The sequence below is a fragment of the Paramormyrops kingsleyae genome, chromosome 8 (assembly GCF_048594095.1).
Source record: "Paramormyrops kingsleyae isolate MSU_618 chromosome 8, PKINGS_0.4, whole genome shotgun sequence".
In the NCBI taxonomy this organism is placed as follows: domain Eukaryota; kingdom Metazoa; phylum Chordata; class Actinopteri; order Osteoglossiformes; family Mormyridae; genus Paramormyrops; species Paramormyrops kingsleyae.
This window is the reverse complement of record NC_132804.1, coordinates 9,319,178-9,336,554: the sequence shown is the minus strand read 5'-3', so window position 1 is coordinate 9,336,554 and position 17,377 is coordinate 9,319,178. Positions and strand designations below refer to the sequence as shown.

The 17,377-nt window shown below is 49.2% G+C and overlaps 1 protein-coding gene across 1 annotated transcript in view; it reads left to right on the top strand.

The window, feature by feature from the left end:
* Positions 1–17,377, top strand: part of igsf21a (immunoglobin superfamily, member 21a) — a 169,815-nt gene that overhangs the window by 97,776 nt on the left and 54,662 nt on the right. The window contains exon 3 of the mRNA XM_072715135.1: positions 13,405–13,526. Within this exon, the coding sequence (XP_072571236.1) occupies positions 13,405–13,526 (122 nt within the window). The remainder of the gene's footprint in view (positions 1–13,404; positions 13,527–17,377) is intronic.

Here is a 17,377-nt window from a genome sequence, read left to right as displayed (position 1 = left end):
CTTGGTGTGAAAGACAGAAAAGACTCAGCGGGAAAACACCCTCGTTTTTGCGTTATATCTCACCCTTTGACTTTTAAATTAAATATGGAAAATGGTGATTTATTACTTAGCCAATACTCCACCTTGCAGCCTTACAGCAAACACTAGAGATAATATAAGATACTAGAAATATTATTTATATCATAGTTTATCCTCCATGACTTAACAGAAAGGGTAACTAACATTTTGATTAGTCACCTATACGTATTATTTTGATAAAACAGCCAATGGTTGTTGTTTTGTTTTTTTTTTGCCATGTCATCTCTGAGGGATTTGCTGGGTCACGGCGAGTCGCTGGCAGCCAGTTGGGTCCTTGAGGACGTGCTCTAGGGGCTGGTGGGAAAGAAGGTGTGACCTCGCAGGAAGAGAAGAACTTCACATTCACGGATGATTGATGTGAAAGCGAGAGTGCAGCTTGATTAAAGGCCAGAAGGACCCGCCCCCCGCTGGAGGCCGCAGAGTTAAGTCTCTGTGCCACAACATCATCCGGAAGATTACCCCGGATCAGAAGTGAAGGGTCCTCTTTCATATCGGCTTGCGGGGTCACTCTTTCTCCCTCTGGTCGGAGCTGTGTTAGAGAGCCCCTGATCGATCTTCCACAGGCACCGGCTTTTCTGTTCCTGTTTCCCATTACACTGCCGCTGAGCAGTTCATTGACGATTGGCCAGTTTGTCATGGTAACCCGAGTATGAGTGGCATGTGTCCAGACCTATGGCGGACCGCTAACTTTGCTTAAGTTAACTAGGTGTTAATCCTGGGTAGTGCCACTCTTGAGTGCATTGCTTTGATTATTACCATTGTTCCATCCATCCATCCATCCATCCTCCAATCACTAACGCAGGGCTGGGAAGTGAGCCTCCTGCACGGTAGGGCAGGGGTACGAGCCAGTGTGCTGCCCAGAACTATAGTTATAAGCATAATATGCAGTTGCCCAGGGCCCCTGAATCACCTGTGCAGTGGAGTAAGTGAAATGGCTATCAGTTTTCTTGGTAGGCGGGGGCCCCCCAAGTAAATCTTTGCCTGGGGCCCCTAGCACTGCTGAAAAATGGTCACAGTTGTAGGATTAATGATTAGACTAATGCCTTCTTTCGATATTAATCGGGTTATAAAAGACAAATAAACTGAGTTGTAGCTGAGTAACTTAGTAAGTTAAGAATAACTTTCAACTCCCAGGCCAGGTACTGTAAAATGCCCAGGAAATCTTTACTGCCCACTTTGTAAACGCCTCCTGCAGGACAGGGGGTGTTATTGCAGGTCAGCTGCTAGCTTGGAGACCAGCGCTGCCTCGTAGGTGTTTGTCATTTTTGGTAAAGAGAGCTGCTGCCTTGAGAGGGCATGTGGCACGTCGTGGATACCTGCGAAGAACACAGGAACAGAACAATATAGGCCGGCACTGAGACCACATTACACAGGGTTTATTGGGGCTATTGGATCACGTAGCTCAGTAGTGAGCAGTTAACCGTTCAGTGAAGGTGCAAACAAATTGACGTGTGTTTAAAGTTCTGACTGTAACATTTAATTAACTAAGAGTGGTGGAGGGCTGGGATTGGGGGGGGAGGGGCTGGCTCAGTTGCGATGAAAGCATTCACTGGGGCAGGGGGTGATTACATCTGAGCTCTTAATTGCTTATCGAGTTAATGACTTGCTCAATTAACGCTTCTGTGGTGCCATAGCACATGGAGTCATACTGTACTGTATTGAGATAGTCAGGCTTTATGGTAAACCCAAATAAAGAATAAAGTCAGTGCGGGACCACATGGAGGACAGAAGAGCTTACCGCTGCAGTGGGTCGCTCAAGCAGGAAGTAGCATATGGCGGATGGAGAGGCAGTTCTGGATTCAGCACCAGATCCCTTTGCGAGCTCCTGAACCACCAACCTCCCCCCCCCCCCCCCCAGGAGAATATGAGTCCACCCTAACACATAGAAAGCACTACCAGTTCAGGAGAGTTTGCCAAAATTTGCAGGGTCGTTTGAGTGTGACAGGGGCCACGGCTTTGGTGGGTCATCCAAATAGGGGCTATTTCAGGTGCCGCGTCTCTGAAATGGTTAAGTGCTGAATGGGGCCCTAATTAGCAATCAATGCTTCAACAAAACCAATGACCCCATTCCTATACCCCCCCTAAATATTGGAATTTCTAGATGCAGTTCATATTAAAAATACAGAAGAGCATTCAGCAGAACAAGGACCAAGTCATAATATCTAAAGTGGTTTTAGATGTTAAAACAATTCACAGTGAATTATTAAGCTAGGTAAAAATAAATTTTTAAACTATAATTACATATTCACACAAGTTTGACAGGTAAGAGTAATAATATGACCAAACGAGTAAGACACTGACTATTTTAAGGCTGGTAGCTGTTTGGTGATAATGAGAAAAAGGGCTAATCTTTTCATCTCCTCCTCTTTTATTTTTCAAAGGTAGATCCCATGGAATTAGGGAGAATTTTCCTTTCATCTGTGCTCGTTGTCATAATTATGGCCAAAACCTGTGATTCTAGCCTTCCGCTGTGGTTCGAGGACCTTCTCCTGGATTATCTTGCGTCCGGTTAAGCTGCCTTTTCCTCACCCAGCTTAATCGTGGCGGCGGCTGCAGGAAGGCGGCCGACTCCTGAGAAAATACCACCTGCTATTTTTATTTTTTGATTCCTCTGTTGCTTTTTGCCTTTTTAACCACGACGCCTAGCTGGGAGCTTAAAGAGTGACCACCGTCGGTTTAAATATAGCCTTAATTGCTCAGGAGGAGTCAGACATGGAACAAGGTGTCATCTTAGTCCGTGTATGTATGTCTGGAAGTGTCCCAGATACCTAAATTGTCCTTGCGTGCTGTATCCCCCCCGCCCCCATGTTCCCTGGCTTGTTTCGTCCAACCAAAGATACCTCCACAGGTCCATAAGTTTTTCTTCTTGCATGGATTCCCTTTATGATCCAGCCTCGTAATGATTTGGGAGCTCGAGCTGGTAAATACTTTCACAAAGGCAGAATTTGAACCCGTCCCTGGTACCCAAGGGTGCCCCGGGGCCCAGTCTCAAAGGGGTAAGCGTGCCCGCCTTGTCATTACCATATAAGGCTATATCAGGGACCGTGCCGACATCTTCATCACGATGTATTTACTTACTCGATTACTTATTATTTTTAATAACTGACAGGATTGAGGAGGCCACAGTAACTGGACTTTTCTGAAGCTACCTAGTGAACGAGGAAGAGGCACAGAAAGAATTACCAGCTAGTCACGAACGAGTGAACCTCCCCATCACCTAATTAGGGTCTGCCGCTGCTTTATGACTATTTTATAACTGTCTACCAGTAGCATATGTCTGTTTTATGCCCCGTCCGTCAGTTTGGCTGCTGGTCCTCCGCTGTAAAAGGCGATTGACTGGCTGTAGGTGCGGCAGGAGGCGCTGTGCGAGCAACGGAGCGAGCCGCTACTGCTCCGTATCGATCTCGATCAGCTGCATCTGAGCCAGAAACCATTGGGGCCCTGCTGACTGGGGGGCTGGCAAGTCCCTTCACACAGACGACCAGCAAGTCAAAATTCAGCTACAATTCCTAATTTTTCACCGCAAAACACTTAATCCGTTTATTTGTTTAGACGACACTGTGTCCATCGGTCCTGTCCTCTGGATAACAGGGTTGCTAACTTAGGTCAGCTGGCTGGTGTGAGACTTTCAGTTTTATACAAGTCTGTGCAAGCATTTACATGTATGAAACAGTTCTATTGCCTTGTAAATAGTCTGTAGGGTTTGCAAACTACTTCAATGTTTTTGATGTAGCTAATTTTCGGTTTGTAATGGAATACTATAGACTTGCTGTAGGATTTCATGTCTGAAAGCCAGATGTGTGAGAGCTGGCAACCATGTGATAAACGTCTGACATATATAACAGGGTTAACCAGGTAATTCATTCATATTTTTCCCAAAAATTAGAGGGTGTTCAAAATTGCATGATGGGATGACAGAACCATCAAAAGCAAACAGAAAGCAGGAGGGCTGAGATTCTCTCACTTAACATCCAACATTTTTGTAATTAGGAGCAGCTCAGACTGCAGAAATTATGGTCTTTTCTTGCATTTACCTTCCATTGGCATCCTATAAAGATAACGGGGACCTTTGGCAGATTAAGCTGTGCTCCGTCTGTAGATGCAGGCAGGCCGGGGTCCCCTCGCTGCCGCAGGATGGAAGCAGCTTTTCCGGGAGATTCCAGCAAAGGAGACGCACGTGAAATAGCGGCTGGCTGGTTACTTAGGAGACTCAGCAGGCCAATTATACCTGTTCAGGCAATCTTAGGGGGGTGTTGGTGGCAATTCACAGTGCCAGACAAATGTGTAAAACTGTTTGCTCGTCATTAATGGGGCTCCTAATGCCGGGATGGGTGCGATGGCGGAGGGGGGGGGGGAGCAGCAAGGAGTTGTGGAAGGATGTGGGGGGGCAGTGGCTGGGTGAGAGGAAAGCGGAGGGCATTTAGTATGATGCTGCAGTGCCCCCCTACCACCACGTTAACACCCCTTGGCTATTTTCCACGCTGTTGTCGTTATCTACTGGGTGGGGGGGCACAGTAAAAGTTTTAAACTGGGTGGGGGGTAGCAAGGGTAATAGTTATCAACTGGAGTCGGGGGGGGGGGGTGGTGGTGGTGCTTGAAGTTGTTGACGGGAGCAAGGAACAAGGTTAGTTGAGGCCCCTTTTAGCGAAGGTTGAGCTCAGTGACGGACCCTGTGCTTCAGGGTGGGTAAGCCTGTGCATTAAAGCATGTAGCATTTCTGCCCCCCACCCCCCCCCCCATGTAAGGTTCTGTCTTTTTTGTTTATTATTGGGGATGGGAAATACGATGAAGCTGAGAGACCCCCCCACAGCCCAGGCCTGGCTAAGGACTCCACTCCCCATGGCAGTAAAAAGCGACACCCGTAACCAGGTCCTCCTGAGGTCAGACTCCAACCAGACAGGGACCCCCTCCGCCCACACTGCTATGGCGCCGAAGCGGGCCGGGGGCATGGGGGCTGTATCTGTGTGCCTCGCAGTCTCCTCGTATCTGCAGCGTGAGCCGACGCCTCAGACAGATTTCAGGGCCGCCATTCTCCGGCTTTCATGTCTGTGAATTCCCCCTCCGCTGCCTCTGTTTGATCTTTTATCGCCAGCCCCCGTGAGGAGACAAAATATATCGAGAGCGGCTCATCTCTCAGCCCCTTTCCACGGAGTCAGGCGAGAACCCGCCGCTTTGAGCCTTAAACTCTCCCCGAAACACAGACTCTCGGGATTGGCAGGGCTGAGGAGCGGTCGGCTATGGGCCAGACTTGCCAGTTCCCCTCACGGCTCCCTGGAGCTATTGGTGTCATAGCTTTTTCATATTAATATAACATCTCCTCTCATTGACTGTTACTAATAAAGGTACTTTACCTGCTGTCTGAACCACACAGACTCTCATTATCTGTTAACGTCGGGAGCACCAGCAGCTCCAAAGCGGTGCACTGTAATATCCCAGAATGCATTGCCTCCACATCATAGAACCTACGGAAGGCATAGGTCAGTACCAGGCATGCTCTACATGTGTCCATTTCCTACCAGGGCTAGTGTATAGCAGCCAGGGGGCGCAATCACGTAGGTGATGGATGTTTATTCATCCTCAATCCATCCATTTCCTGTCCTACTTAGCAGTGTGAGGCCTCTGGATCGTTATTCTAAAATATCAAGCTGTATAAAGCCATAGGGACTTTCTCAAAAAGCACCTGCTTCCTGTAATTATCAAAATAATTAACAGCAGCGCTGGTGTTGCTGTTGCCTTGTTCCTCCCAGTCCCAAAGGCTGGGGAGGGTGCTAAAACTATTATGGCATAAATTCCTGGATGATTGCATGGATGGATGGATGGATGGACGGATGGATGGATGGGAAAATAATTTGAGTCAGGCGCTTTGCGGGGCACCACATAGCATAGCTGAGAGGACGGACTATGGCACAAACCCTGCTGTCTTCCTCGCCGCGCATCGCCATCCAGGGCCGAGTGCACTGAGGACCCCCTGAGCATTCCAGGGTCAATTATTCAGAGTACATCGGGTGGCAAAAAAAATCCTGTGGGAGCCGGGGGTGCGGTTTAGCCGCTGGCGGCGGCTTCCCCGAGACACGATAAGCCGGCGCTGGATCCTGTTCCGGAAGTGTGTGCCGTGACCCTCCTTTGGGCGTAACCCACCTCAGTGCAGCGAGATGAGTCTCATCAGACAACGGCGCATTTTATCTGCGAGTCTGCTGATCCCCCTTACCCAAAGCCCCCGCACCATAACCAGAGCTAAAATAATTAACATCTCCTTGCCCCCCCCCCCAACACACCTGCAGGCCTCTCAGTCATCACAAATATCCCAAGAAGACTTCCCTGAAATTTCCAGTTTACCTGTGTGCCTGTACTGTGCAGAATTTGCTTTGTCCTCCTGCTTGACTCCGCCCTCCCTGCTTGACTCCGCCCTCCCTGCTTGACTCCACCCTCCCTGCTTGACTCCGCCCTCCATGCTTGACTCCGCCCTCCCTGCTTGACTCCGCCCTCCCTGCTTGACTCCGCCCTCCATACTTGACTCCGCCCTCCATACTTGACTCCGCCCTCCATGCTTGACTCCGCCCTCCCTGCTTTCCTGTCAGTTATATTGCTTTTGCATGTGTCACTGGCTCAGAGACACCCGGACAGGCTCCTACCATAGCAGGGGGCCTGGTGAGTCACGGCGATACCAGCACATTCGTTCTTACGGCTAACGGCTCTCCGACAAGGTTTCACCACGGACGCCGCGAGTCATACGCGTCGTATCGAAAATAAACATGTGGGGCCCATGGGCTCTCGCTTGTCTGCAGTGCAGCTTCAGGCTACCTACATTTGGCACAAGACGGCTCTTTCCGGTGAAACTCTTTTATAACGAAGATTAGATTGCGTGCAGAATCCAGCCTACGCCAGGCTCCTGAATGTAGGTCGCAGGTCTTGTAGCAGCTAAAAACTTTTTTGTTGAACGTTTTGTTCTGTTTTTTTTTTTCCTTTTTTGCTTTTTCTTACACAGAGGTGGAAACTTTTCCGTCTCTGCCACACGGGTTCTGCGGTCTGCCGTTCCGGCACTCTCCGCACCATATTCCCAAGGCCTCCGTCACCTGGGAAACAATGGGGGGGGGGGGGCTTTTTCTTCCTCCTTTTTATCTGACAGCCCTCGCTCGCGGCGGACTGGAAGCGACGGGCCTGTCCGCTGGAAGGTGTTTAATGAGAGGGGCTCTCAGTTAGGATGGGAGGCCATAAACACAAGCCCAGCTTCCTCCTGTCCTTGCAGATCTGCCGTCTCCGGCTTCGTTAGCCACCGGGGAGTGATTGCAAGTCCCCAAAGTCTCCGCCGGGAGGAGCGGAGAAGCCTCCGGTCCCCCCCAGTCTTAATGAGGAGCCCAGCTTCATCTGGCTGGGTCCTCCTGACAGCGTGAGCTGACGGCCGTGTCTCCTTGACCGCGGCCTCCGGCGAGTAAACACTGTAAGCCTTGACACGCTCTCATTTTTCCCCGCCACCTGCTTGGTCACCAACTAACGGAAAACAGCACCATTAGCCCGAATTACTTGTCGGTGACGTGTGTCCCCAACTTTTTGAGAAGCTTTTTTTTAAGAGCTTGGAGAGAGGACACTTAATGACCGGGGGAAGTCATAAATTAAAAGCAAAACAGCTGGGATTTGAACCCATGACCATCCTATCACTAACACAGAGTCCTGCCCACAGAGGCACACACCAGAGGCCAGCCCAACCCTTTTTGGGGCCCTAGGCAAAATTTGATCAAGTTGTGATTTGCTATCTTCCTTCCCATCGTGACAGACTGATCAGATGGTGGGCCCCCTGGTGGCCGCTGGGCCCTAAGCAGCCACTTCACTTATCCCTTGGGTTGACCCAGCACCATCAGCATACTATATAATCCACAGACAGCAGCAGTCGACATCAGAAAGCTTTTCTGTCTAACAGCACGTCGGCCCTGCTTTTCAAAGTGTCACAAACAATTCACACTTGCCATAAAAAAGTCCTTCAGTCAGCCACCCCGCCTTAATGCAGAAAATTGGCCCTTTGTTACTCGAGAACGACTTGCTAATTATCAGGAGCCATCCGCGGATTAATGTGGATTCCAGGGTGGAACAGGAGGACCGAGTCAGGCTCCTCTGGCATGATGCGGATGTGGGCGGAGCTTCTGTCTGATGTGATGTCATCCCAGTGCCTTTGTCTTCTCACCTCAGCTGCTAAGGACGTCCAGCCCAAATGGGGGGGGGGGGGGGGGGGGGCATTAAATGGTAAGGACACTGAGAAGTGATTTAGATAAGCGGTGTTTGGCTGTCTTCTGATGCAATGATCCACATCCCCGAAGCCTTTCCAGGGCTCATATGCACACGCGCAACCTGTTTGGATACTGACTCTGGCAACTAGGAAAACTGTTACGGGTACGAGAAAAAGACAAACCCTGGGATGCTGTGTCGGAGAAAAGACATAAGGAGAATTCTCCGGAACATTCTGATTCAGGGCACGCAGATTCAGAGCTGTGCACCTGTCACCAATGGCTATTCCTGCAGTGAGGAGATGGTCATCTGTACTTATATGTTTTCTAAGAAGCCCAAATGAAGATGGCACACAAAGGGAGGGTCAGGTTGCACCAGTTATGTGGATGGATATGTTCCTCCTGTTCACTCATTTACATTATTCTGGGTGCGTGTGTCAGACGTGTCTCTTATGGTTCCCCAAGTAACCAAGACTACTAGGTTTGATGGCCCTGAGACAAGATGGTAAAAGAGAAAAAAAGGCGGGAAAATTGGATCATGCATGAGAAAAATCGTGGGCAAAGGAATGAGTCTAAATCGGGCGACAATTATAGTTTCACAGTTTACCGCGTTAGACAAGAATGTGGCAGGCAGACGAAAGCCAGTGCTAATGCATATGCAGCCAATAACATTTGCCAGAATGTGTGTTCGATTTAAACGATGCACATATGATTACAAAGCGAAACGGAGGCTAACTTACCCTGGGGATCCAGGCTACGGGCGTCAGCGATCAATTCTCTTATTTATTTGCATTTACCCCCCCCAGTGTAACCACAAAGCTACCTTTCTATTGGAGGCACAGAGGAACAGAACAGGACCCGGTCGAAGTCCATATGCTAATCTCCAGTAGCCCATCTGACACCTCTTCGCCACAAAATAACAGGCAAAATCCGCTCTCCAGATTACAGATAAGGTGCTAGTTAGGGGACAGCCATGGTGGGGCTTTCAATAGCAATGACCCAGAATGCATTGCAAGAAAACACAGCTGCAGCCGGGTTGGAATTTACTGCCTGTCCTCAAATACATGCTTTTGTGGTATTGCTGGCATTTTTTTTCAAGAGACTGATTTATGTAGACCTTTATGCCTTTATGGATGATTTATGTAGACCTTTATGGATATATGTCTATGTACATATATTTAGGCGTCTTTGAGCTCTTGTAAAAGCGCTATATAAATAAAATATTTTATTATATGTACATACGTATGTATATCGTTCTTATTTATTACTTTTTTTATGGGTCATGTAACTTTTTTTCCCCCTTTCCCTATGAAGGTGCAAGAAATGCATTCAGTTGCAACTGAGCCTAGAGGAGTTAATAATTCCAACTCGGAGCACATCCAAATGTCAGTTTGGAATTAAACAAGACTGGTACACCAAATGGTTACATGGCAAGGATGGCCTCTCATGGACAATTCACTCGCTGCTGAGTGCTGTCACCATGGAAACACCTCGCCGCGTCCTTGCGATGACCAGTTCTTTGGTGCTTCGTTGCTAGGTTGACGGTTTTGAGATTTCTAGGCCAGAGATATTCGGGTTGGGCACCCCGGAAACTTCAGCCCCTCCAGGCAATTCAGTGGGCCGTGCTTGAAGTACCAGGTGAGCCCTGTATATACCAGGCCGGAGACGCGGATGAGCGGTATCTGTCAGAGATCCAATCAGAGAGCCTGGCTCCCACGCGGCACACAGACGAGCCAGGAAGTGCAGTAAACGCTGTAAAGGGACGCGGTATCTCAGCCTGTCAGTGATCCTCACACTCTCTCCGATGGGGGGTCTGGGTGGCGGGGGGGCGGGGGTGGGTGGCAGATTAGCAGGAAACATATGCAGAGTGTCGCACCCCTCTGGCACCCCGGTGGAGTTTCAGACCATCTGCCCTTGCCAGCGCGGGCCCGTGTACCGCCGTCCATATGGGGCGCGTGGGCGACCATGCGAGGTGGCATGTGCTCACGGGGGAGCCGATGGAAACAAACACCGCGCTCGTCTGCGCCACCTCTGGTGACTGCACCACACTACGCCCCCCGCCCAGGTGGGTGCAAGGGGGTGCAAGGGGGGTGATTGTTATCAGGAGCTGCTACCACACTGATTTTGTCTGTTAGCGTAATTATTTTACTGGTTATTTGTAATAATGGGGATCCCAGTTGAGCAGAAGCTGGGAGATTTACATTTCATTAATTTTCCAGATGCTTTTATCTGAAGTGATTGGAAAAAAGCCGGGTCAGCCAGCCCCTGGACCAATTAGAGGTGAAGGGTCTTGCTGCCGGCCAATCACTCTGCTAACCGTGGACCAAGGGAATTGAACCAGCAACCACCCACTTTCCAGGATTGCATCTTAACCTGCTTAGCTGCACACCTCCCTTGAAGGGGCTTGGAGCATAAAAGTTCCAGCCACCTTCTGTAGGGAATTAGCCACTATGATAGAGTTTATGACAGGCAAGGTGTTTCAGCCCGGGGGGGGGGGGAGGGTTGGGCGATGCTAAGTCATCCCTTCTCATTCTGCTTCAGCGGGAGAGGGGAGGGCAACAGCCTCGATTCGGAGGGAAGGGGAAGCAAGCGACAGCAAGCTGGGAGGATCTGACAAGTGAGACGTGGGGGGAATGTTTACGGCGCCCCTGCTCTGTGTTGCATTTTGTTGCGTCAACGCATGTGGGGTCTGATGGAGTTGAAGTAACATTTAGTTGAAAGTGGTAATAAATACTGTTTATCCTATTAATTTCATCCTCGTGATGTTCGTGCCCCGGTCCCAGAGGCTGAAGCTCCTTCATGTAAAACCTTCCCTTTCAGGGATGACATCTGCTGTGACATGATTGATCTCTAGGGGGAGCCAGAGTAGCACTGACAATCTGGGCAAAGTCAGTCAGCATGGCAGGGTGGGTGGAGCTTGTTTGTGAGGGCATGACATCGTCATCTTGACTAGATTAGCATGGCGGTCACGCTGAGAGTGGCACAGGGAGGAGGGCAAAATGGAGAGGAGAGTGGCGGGATTTGTAAATAGACGCCCCGTCTAGATGGCAGAGTAGAGTCACAGAGGGATGCCCTGGAATGCCAACGGTCCTCACAGGATAAAAAAACGTTCTGAGAGACCTTCCAGACTGACGCCATGCTTATCATTTATCAGAAACGACCCGCACGTGTGCCTGCACAACTAATTTAAGGACCAACTCTTCGCTAATGAAGAGTACCTTCTTCAACTCCTGGAACTTTTCGAGAACCGGCCGCTGTCTGCTGTCTGGTCACAAGCCCAGCCTCTCAATGACCTTGAATCCCAGAAGAGGCAGCGGAACAGAAGATCAGAAGATCTTTTGTAACTGTGACGTTCAGTATGCTTAAAATGATCACCCCGCTTTCCTTTGGTGTGATGGAGTACTGGGGCATCAGTGAGCACACGATATACATCGCAATCGGCACCAAGATCTGTATCTACCTCAGATGGGCACCATGAGGTTGTTGAGACTCTCTGAACAAGGTTGACTCAGGCATTTGAGTTGTCTTGAACCAGCACTTATTTTTCACAAATCACTTATGCAAGGTTTCTCCCATTTGACTTCAAGGTCTTCAAGGTCAGCATACTGATTGGCTTGTCTGGCTAATCAGATGCCAAACATGTCACATTTCACAAAAAGAAGGCCTAATTTTTATTTTGAAAAACATTTATAATCACACAATTAAAGCAGTTATATTTCGTGGATCCAGCAGTTTCGCATGCGCAGACCGCAGTAAAGCATGCAGCAGAATAGTGGGTTGTTCCTCAGTTATACTTGACTGAGTTTTACCGTTTATTTTTTAATCTCATTGCTTGTAAATATTTGTGCCTTTTTTCACAGCAGAGACGAAGTTCAGGATTTTTTTCTGTATTGGGTTAGCCAGTTTGATCTGAGAAGAACGGGCATCTTTCATTTCCTGATATGCTTTCCGCTGCAATAACAGGACATTGTTTCAGTTATATATTTTTTATTCTTTTACCTCGCAGCCCGCTTTTCCTATAAGTGCTGTTTGATTCGTCTTGGCATTTGCCCCCCCCCCCCTGGCACTTTCTTCCCATCTATCGGGGTGCACATCCAAGGTGAACCGTCAGTCCAAAGTGCCGAGCTCAGAGATCTCACATTTCGGGGCAACACCTTCCTGATACTGTCACTCTTGGCAGCCTTTCAGAGGATTCCAGAAATACCCAGAAGGAGAGAGGGAGAGGTAAACTGGAAATGGGGGGGGGGGAGTTTTTGAACACGGGTGATTTTGGTGACTGACCTCCCGGCACCGACTTCCCTCAGGACATTTGCAGGAAAGATCAGCTGCGGTAAGAAGTTGCCATGCATGCTACCCCCTGGAGGGCCCCTGTGCCTCTTGCAAGGTGACCAAAAGGTCGTATGTCTGAGTGCCCCGTTAGCTGGGCCCCGGGCCCCACGGACAGCTAATTGCTTTGTTTGCGAAGCCTTATTTACCGCTCCGGCGGGTCTCCAGTGGGCCGGAGAAGAAAGATCTCATCTGGGGAGCGGTTTCTTCCTTCAAAGTGGCATTAACACTTCTATTAGAGCCCCGTCACCCCCGGCACGCGTGTCCGCTGTCGAATGGGGGAGAAAAATTGCCACCATTCATATGCTAAACGATCCCCCCCCCCCCCTCAGGAGAGTATTAGATGCTAGTCCATCATTTACAGCACTGTCGCTACGTCTCAACATACTCAGGGCGTCTCCCCGCCCCCCGCGGCACTGTCCCACCGTTCGCGAATTTCACCACGGGGGGTGGGAGGGCGGGGGGGGGGATACTTTCCTGGACACTTGGCATCACCAGCATTTCTGTATCTGCGGCTGATTTAAAGGCACTTCAAATAACTCCATCGCTCCAGCATCCTCTAATAAGCACAGAGAATTCCGCTTTCCTATTAAATAATTTACTGATTATACCACTCAGTGAATCAATGAGGTAATTGAAAGTTCCAGCGAAAGCTCTGCCTGCAGGCCTGTTAGACCACAGCTACCGTCCGTCTGCCAGGGAAGATATTGTTCTGGTGGTTTTCTGGTGGAGGCAAAATATCCGTCACGGGTCCGTATTTTTTCTCACCTCCTCTTTCCTGCAGGTTATGGAAGGCGGCACTAACAAGCAGAAGATCTTCACATACGACGCCATGTTTAATACCAATTATTCCCACATGGAGGACTACCGCCGGCGTGAGGATCTCGTTTACCAGTCCACAGTCCGGTAGGTTCCAGCGCTCACTCGCATGCACCCCCCCCTTCCTCCCCGTCCCAGCAGAAGCAGAAGAAGGTGTCTGCAGTGAATCCCTTCATGTTTCTGAGAAGTGGCTCAGATCCCCGAAGGGATGGCTGGCTCTCATCCCCTAAGGGCTTTGCTCTTGTACTTTTGTAGTGCTTTTGTCTGAACTGACCAGAATATGTATCTATAAAAGTAGCTTGTTATATATATCTGTAAAATCTGTGCATATAGTGCCAGTCAAAAGTTTGAACACACCTACCCAAAGAATGGATTATTTGTACTATTATCTACATTTTAGGAAAATTATTGACATCAAAACTATAAAATAATCTATATGGAATTATACACTGACCAAAAAAAGCATCAAACAAAAAAATAAGACTGTTCAGGTGGTGAGGCAGCTCTGTGGGTTGGGATTCAGAAGGTTGCTGGTTCAAATCCCAGGGTCTGCTGACCCTACCTTCTTCTCTACACCAGTTTCATGAGGTGGCTCCCTGAGATGCTTTTCCAGCTGCCCCACATATTTTCTGAGCATTCATTGGTCACTGTTTCTTCAGTCTCTGGTCAGTCTCTTCCAAAACCATTTCTACTGGGTTTAGGTCAGGTGGTCAGGTCACGTGATGCAACACCATCGCTCTCCTTTGTAGGCAGCTTGGTGTGTCCAGACTTTTGACTGGTACTGTACATCACAAGTTTTGCCTAGTGAAAACAAGTCTTTAACCAGCAAGCAAACTCAGAGTCAGGAAAGCGATTGTACACATCAGTGATGACAATGAAGAGAGTGGAAGGTGATTTTGGAGCAGATCAGGTGACTGATCAACCAGCTACATTCCCCTCCAAAAGCACTGGAACAGCAAGACCAATTCATAGGAATATGAGAAGAGAAGTCAGAGTTTCAGCTTTAATTCCCTGGTATTTTAGTTATGTTCTATGTCAGACAACATAGACCATAACACATTCAGTATTAGACCACCCAGTTTGTGGACAATGGGAGAATCAAACGAGGGGGTCGCATGCAGCAATAACGACAGCAAAATGTCAGCAGCTCACAGGATCCGGCCGAAAGACACCATCTGTAGGGAAAAAAACACGGTGGGGGGGGTCGTTGATCTTTCGATGAGTGTAATCTCCACATTTCCACTTTAAAGCCCTAAATCTTGACCGCAAAGCCACGGCATTATGAGTCAAACCCGGAAATAAAAGGAGGGGGGTGCAGGGAAGGCTTTTGTGCTCGAGTCACAGAGGTGCCTGGTGGAGTGGGTGCCATTGTGATGTAGGGACACTTGGCAGGGTGGGGGGGGGGCAGCAGAAGTATTCTCCTGACTCTGCTTTGGCCACTGAACTCGACAGTCAGCAAGCTTCGTTTGAAGGAAACGCGCGGTCGGTTCACACCTGGGGGGGGGGGGGGGTCATTCTGTAACTTAACACACACACGGCCCCCACTGCAATCCTGATCCAAGACAGAAAACGCAGACGATTCATTTCCAGAAAGGCGTTAGATTCCTGTTTAACCCTCTCACTCCATCCAGCATAATCCCTGCAGAGAGAGACAAACAAGCTGCCGAGAGAGACAAACGATGCTTCAGAGAGATGCAAACGATGCTTCAGAGAGAGACAAACGATGCTGCAGGGGCACACAATGCTGGAAAGAGAGGCAAACGATGCTGCAGGGGCACACAATGCTGGAAAGAGAGGCAAACGATGCTGCAGGGGCACACAATGCTGGAAAGAGAGGCAAACGATGCTGCTGAGGCAAACGATGCTGCAGAGAGAGGCAAACGATGCTGCAGGGGCACACAATGCTGGAAAGAGAGGCAAACGATGCTGCAGGGGCACACAATGCTGGAAAGAGAGGCAAACGATGCTGCAGAGCAAGATAAATGAGGGTGCAGAGGCAAACGATGCTGAAAACAGAGGCAAGCAATGCTGCACAGGCAAACAATGATGGGAGAGAAAGGTAAATGATGCTGTGGAAAGAGTCAAACGATGCTGGAGAGGCAATCGATTTTGGAGTCACAGTCTTTGGTTCAAAGCAAACCTGAATTTGTTGATTAGTATTGGCAGTGATATGGTAAGATTAGCTGTTTGTGTGAGGGTTTCACTAGCCCCCCGCCCACCACCCACCACCCCCCACCCATCACACAATCCAACACACAACATGGCAACCGTCAGAAACTTCAGGATCCGGACTGTCTGTGGTGTCTATCTCTCCATGGGCTCATCTTTATCCCAGTGAAGGGGTGTCACGCAGCATCCCCCATCTTCCAGCCCTGCACCCCAAAGCATCTGTAATTTCTGACTCCATGCTCAGAGCACACGCGAATCACAGGCCCCCAGCACCCCCCCCTCACAGGCCCCCAGCACCCCCCCCCCACGTGAAACAGCACTGCTGCTGCATGAATCCAGGGTCCTCCACCAAAGCAAAAATGCAGAATGTTTCAAATCACCCCACTCTGCGGATTAATGGCTTTTCCCTCCTTTAATTTTTACTGACTGGCAAAGCCAGCCGTACAGGGACTGAAAAAGCTCCTCAAGCAGTCACAGATCACAGGAGCTATAAGGGGTTTTTCTTTGGATCTGATTGGACAACCAGTCCGTAATTCAATACACGTGCAGCCAGTATGGCATCGAGGACCAAGGCGGGTTCGCAACTCATCACTGCACTATGCCTTAACTGCACAATGCAGTGACTACACGCTGCTGTTTGCAGTGCTAGGTAGGGTGTGCAGTCCCTGTGAGTGTGTGTTAGTGGGGGTTATGCATATATTACATTGTGGGGACCAAATATGATGAAAACCTGTTATTGTGATGTTGTGTGCACTATTTTTTTAGTTCCCATAAGAGAAAACTTAATTTTATAACAATCTGTAACTGCAAGAAAAAACATCAAAAGTCATGTGTTTTATTTGGTTACTTATGGTTAAGGTTAGGGCTGGGTAGGGGTTAAGGGTGTTGTGTTTGGGATTAGGGTTTTGCCCATAGAAATGAATGGATATGAATACAAACGTGTGTGTGTGTGTGTGGCAGGGGCAGGCAGGACTTAAACTGGTAAAAACGATTGTAAATGGTGTATCGACTCTTCCCCAGCGCATGTTGCTCTATCACCTCACCTGCTCGTCACTGACTCCACACTCCCACTCCGCCACATGTGAACACAAGCGGGATTTTCCACATGAGTTCTCGGACACTCCGCACTGTTGTTCTGCTCCCTGCTGCACCCACCCGCCATCATGCCCCCGCCCGGCCTGTCGGGGTCTCACTGTAGACTCCTGAGGTCAGAAACTGTGGCGGCCAACAGCTGAGCGTTAAGTGGGAGTTTGGACAATCGGGGGTCACTGAGTTCTTGCGATCAAGTTTCCACGATGACCTGCAGGAACGTAATCAGGCTTGAAACCCTGCAAGGTTACTGTGGTCCCAATAAATCGCTCGTCTTTAAGGCCACAGGATCTGGCATGTGTCCCTGAAACCTCACTGGCAACTCCGAAACAGTGATTCTCAGCACACTGTCCTATAAACCAGGATTATACATTGGGAAGATTGTGTGCCCAACAACAATCTTAAATAAAGGTCCCTCGCTCTAAATATTGATTCTTAAAGCAAAACTTAACTCAAGAAGTAACAGAGTAGACAACTTTGAACTGAGGTGTGGCTGTTAGGGCTGGAGGTCATGGGAGGGACGTTGGGATGCCCAGCTTTTCCCCAGAATGATATGCCCCGCTCTTCCCCAGAAGAGTGATTGTCTCCCCCCTGGCAAACTCGTTAGCACAATCCTATTCCAAGAGCCCCTGTTACTCCAGCCTGAATGCAAGACTGTGCTTTCTGACCACAGTAAGCCT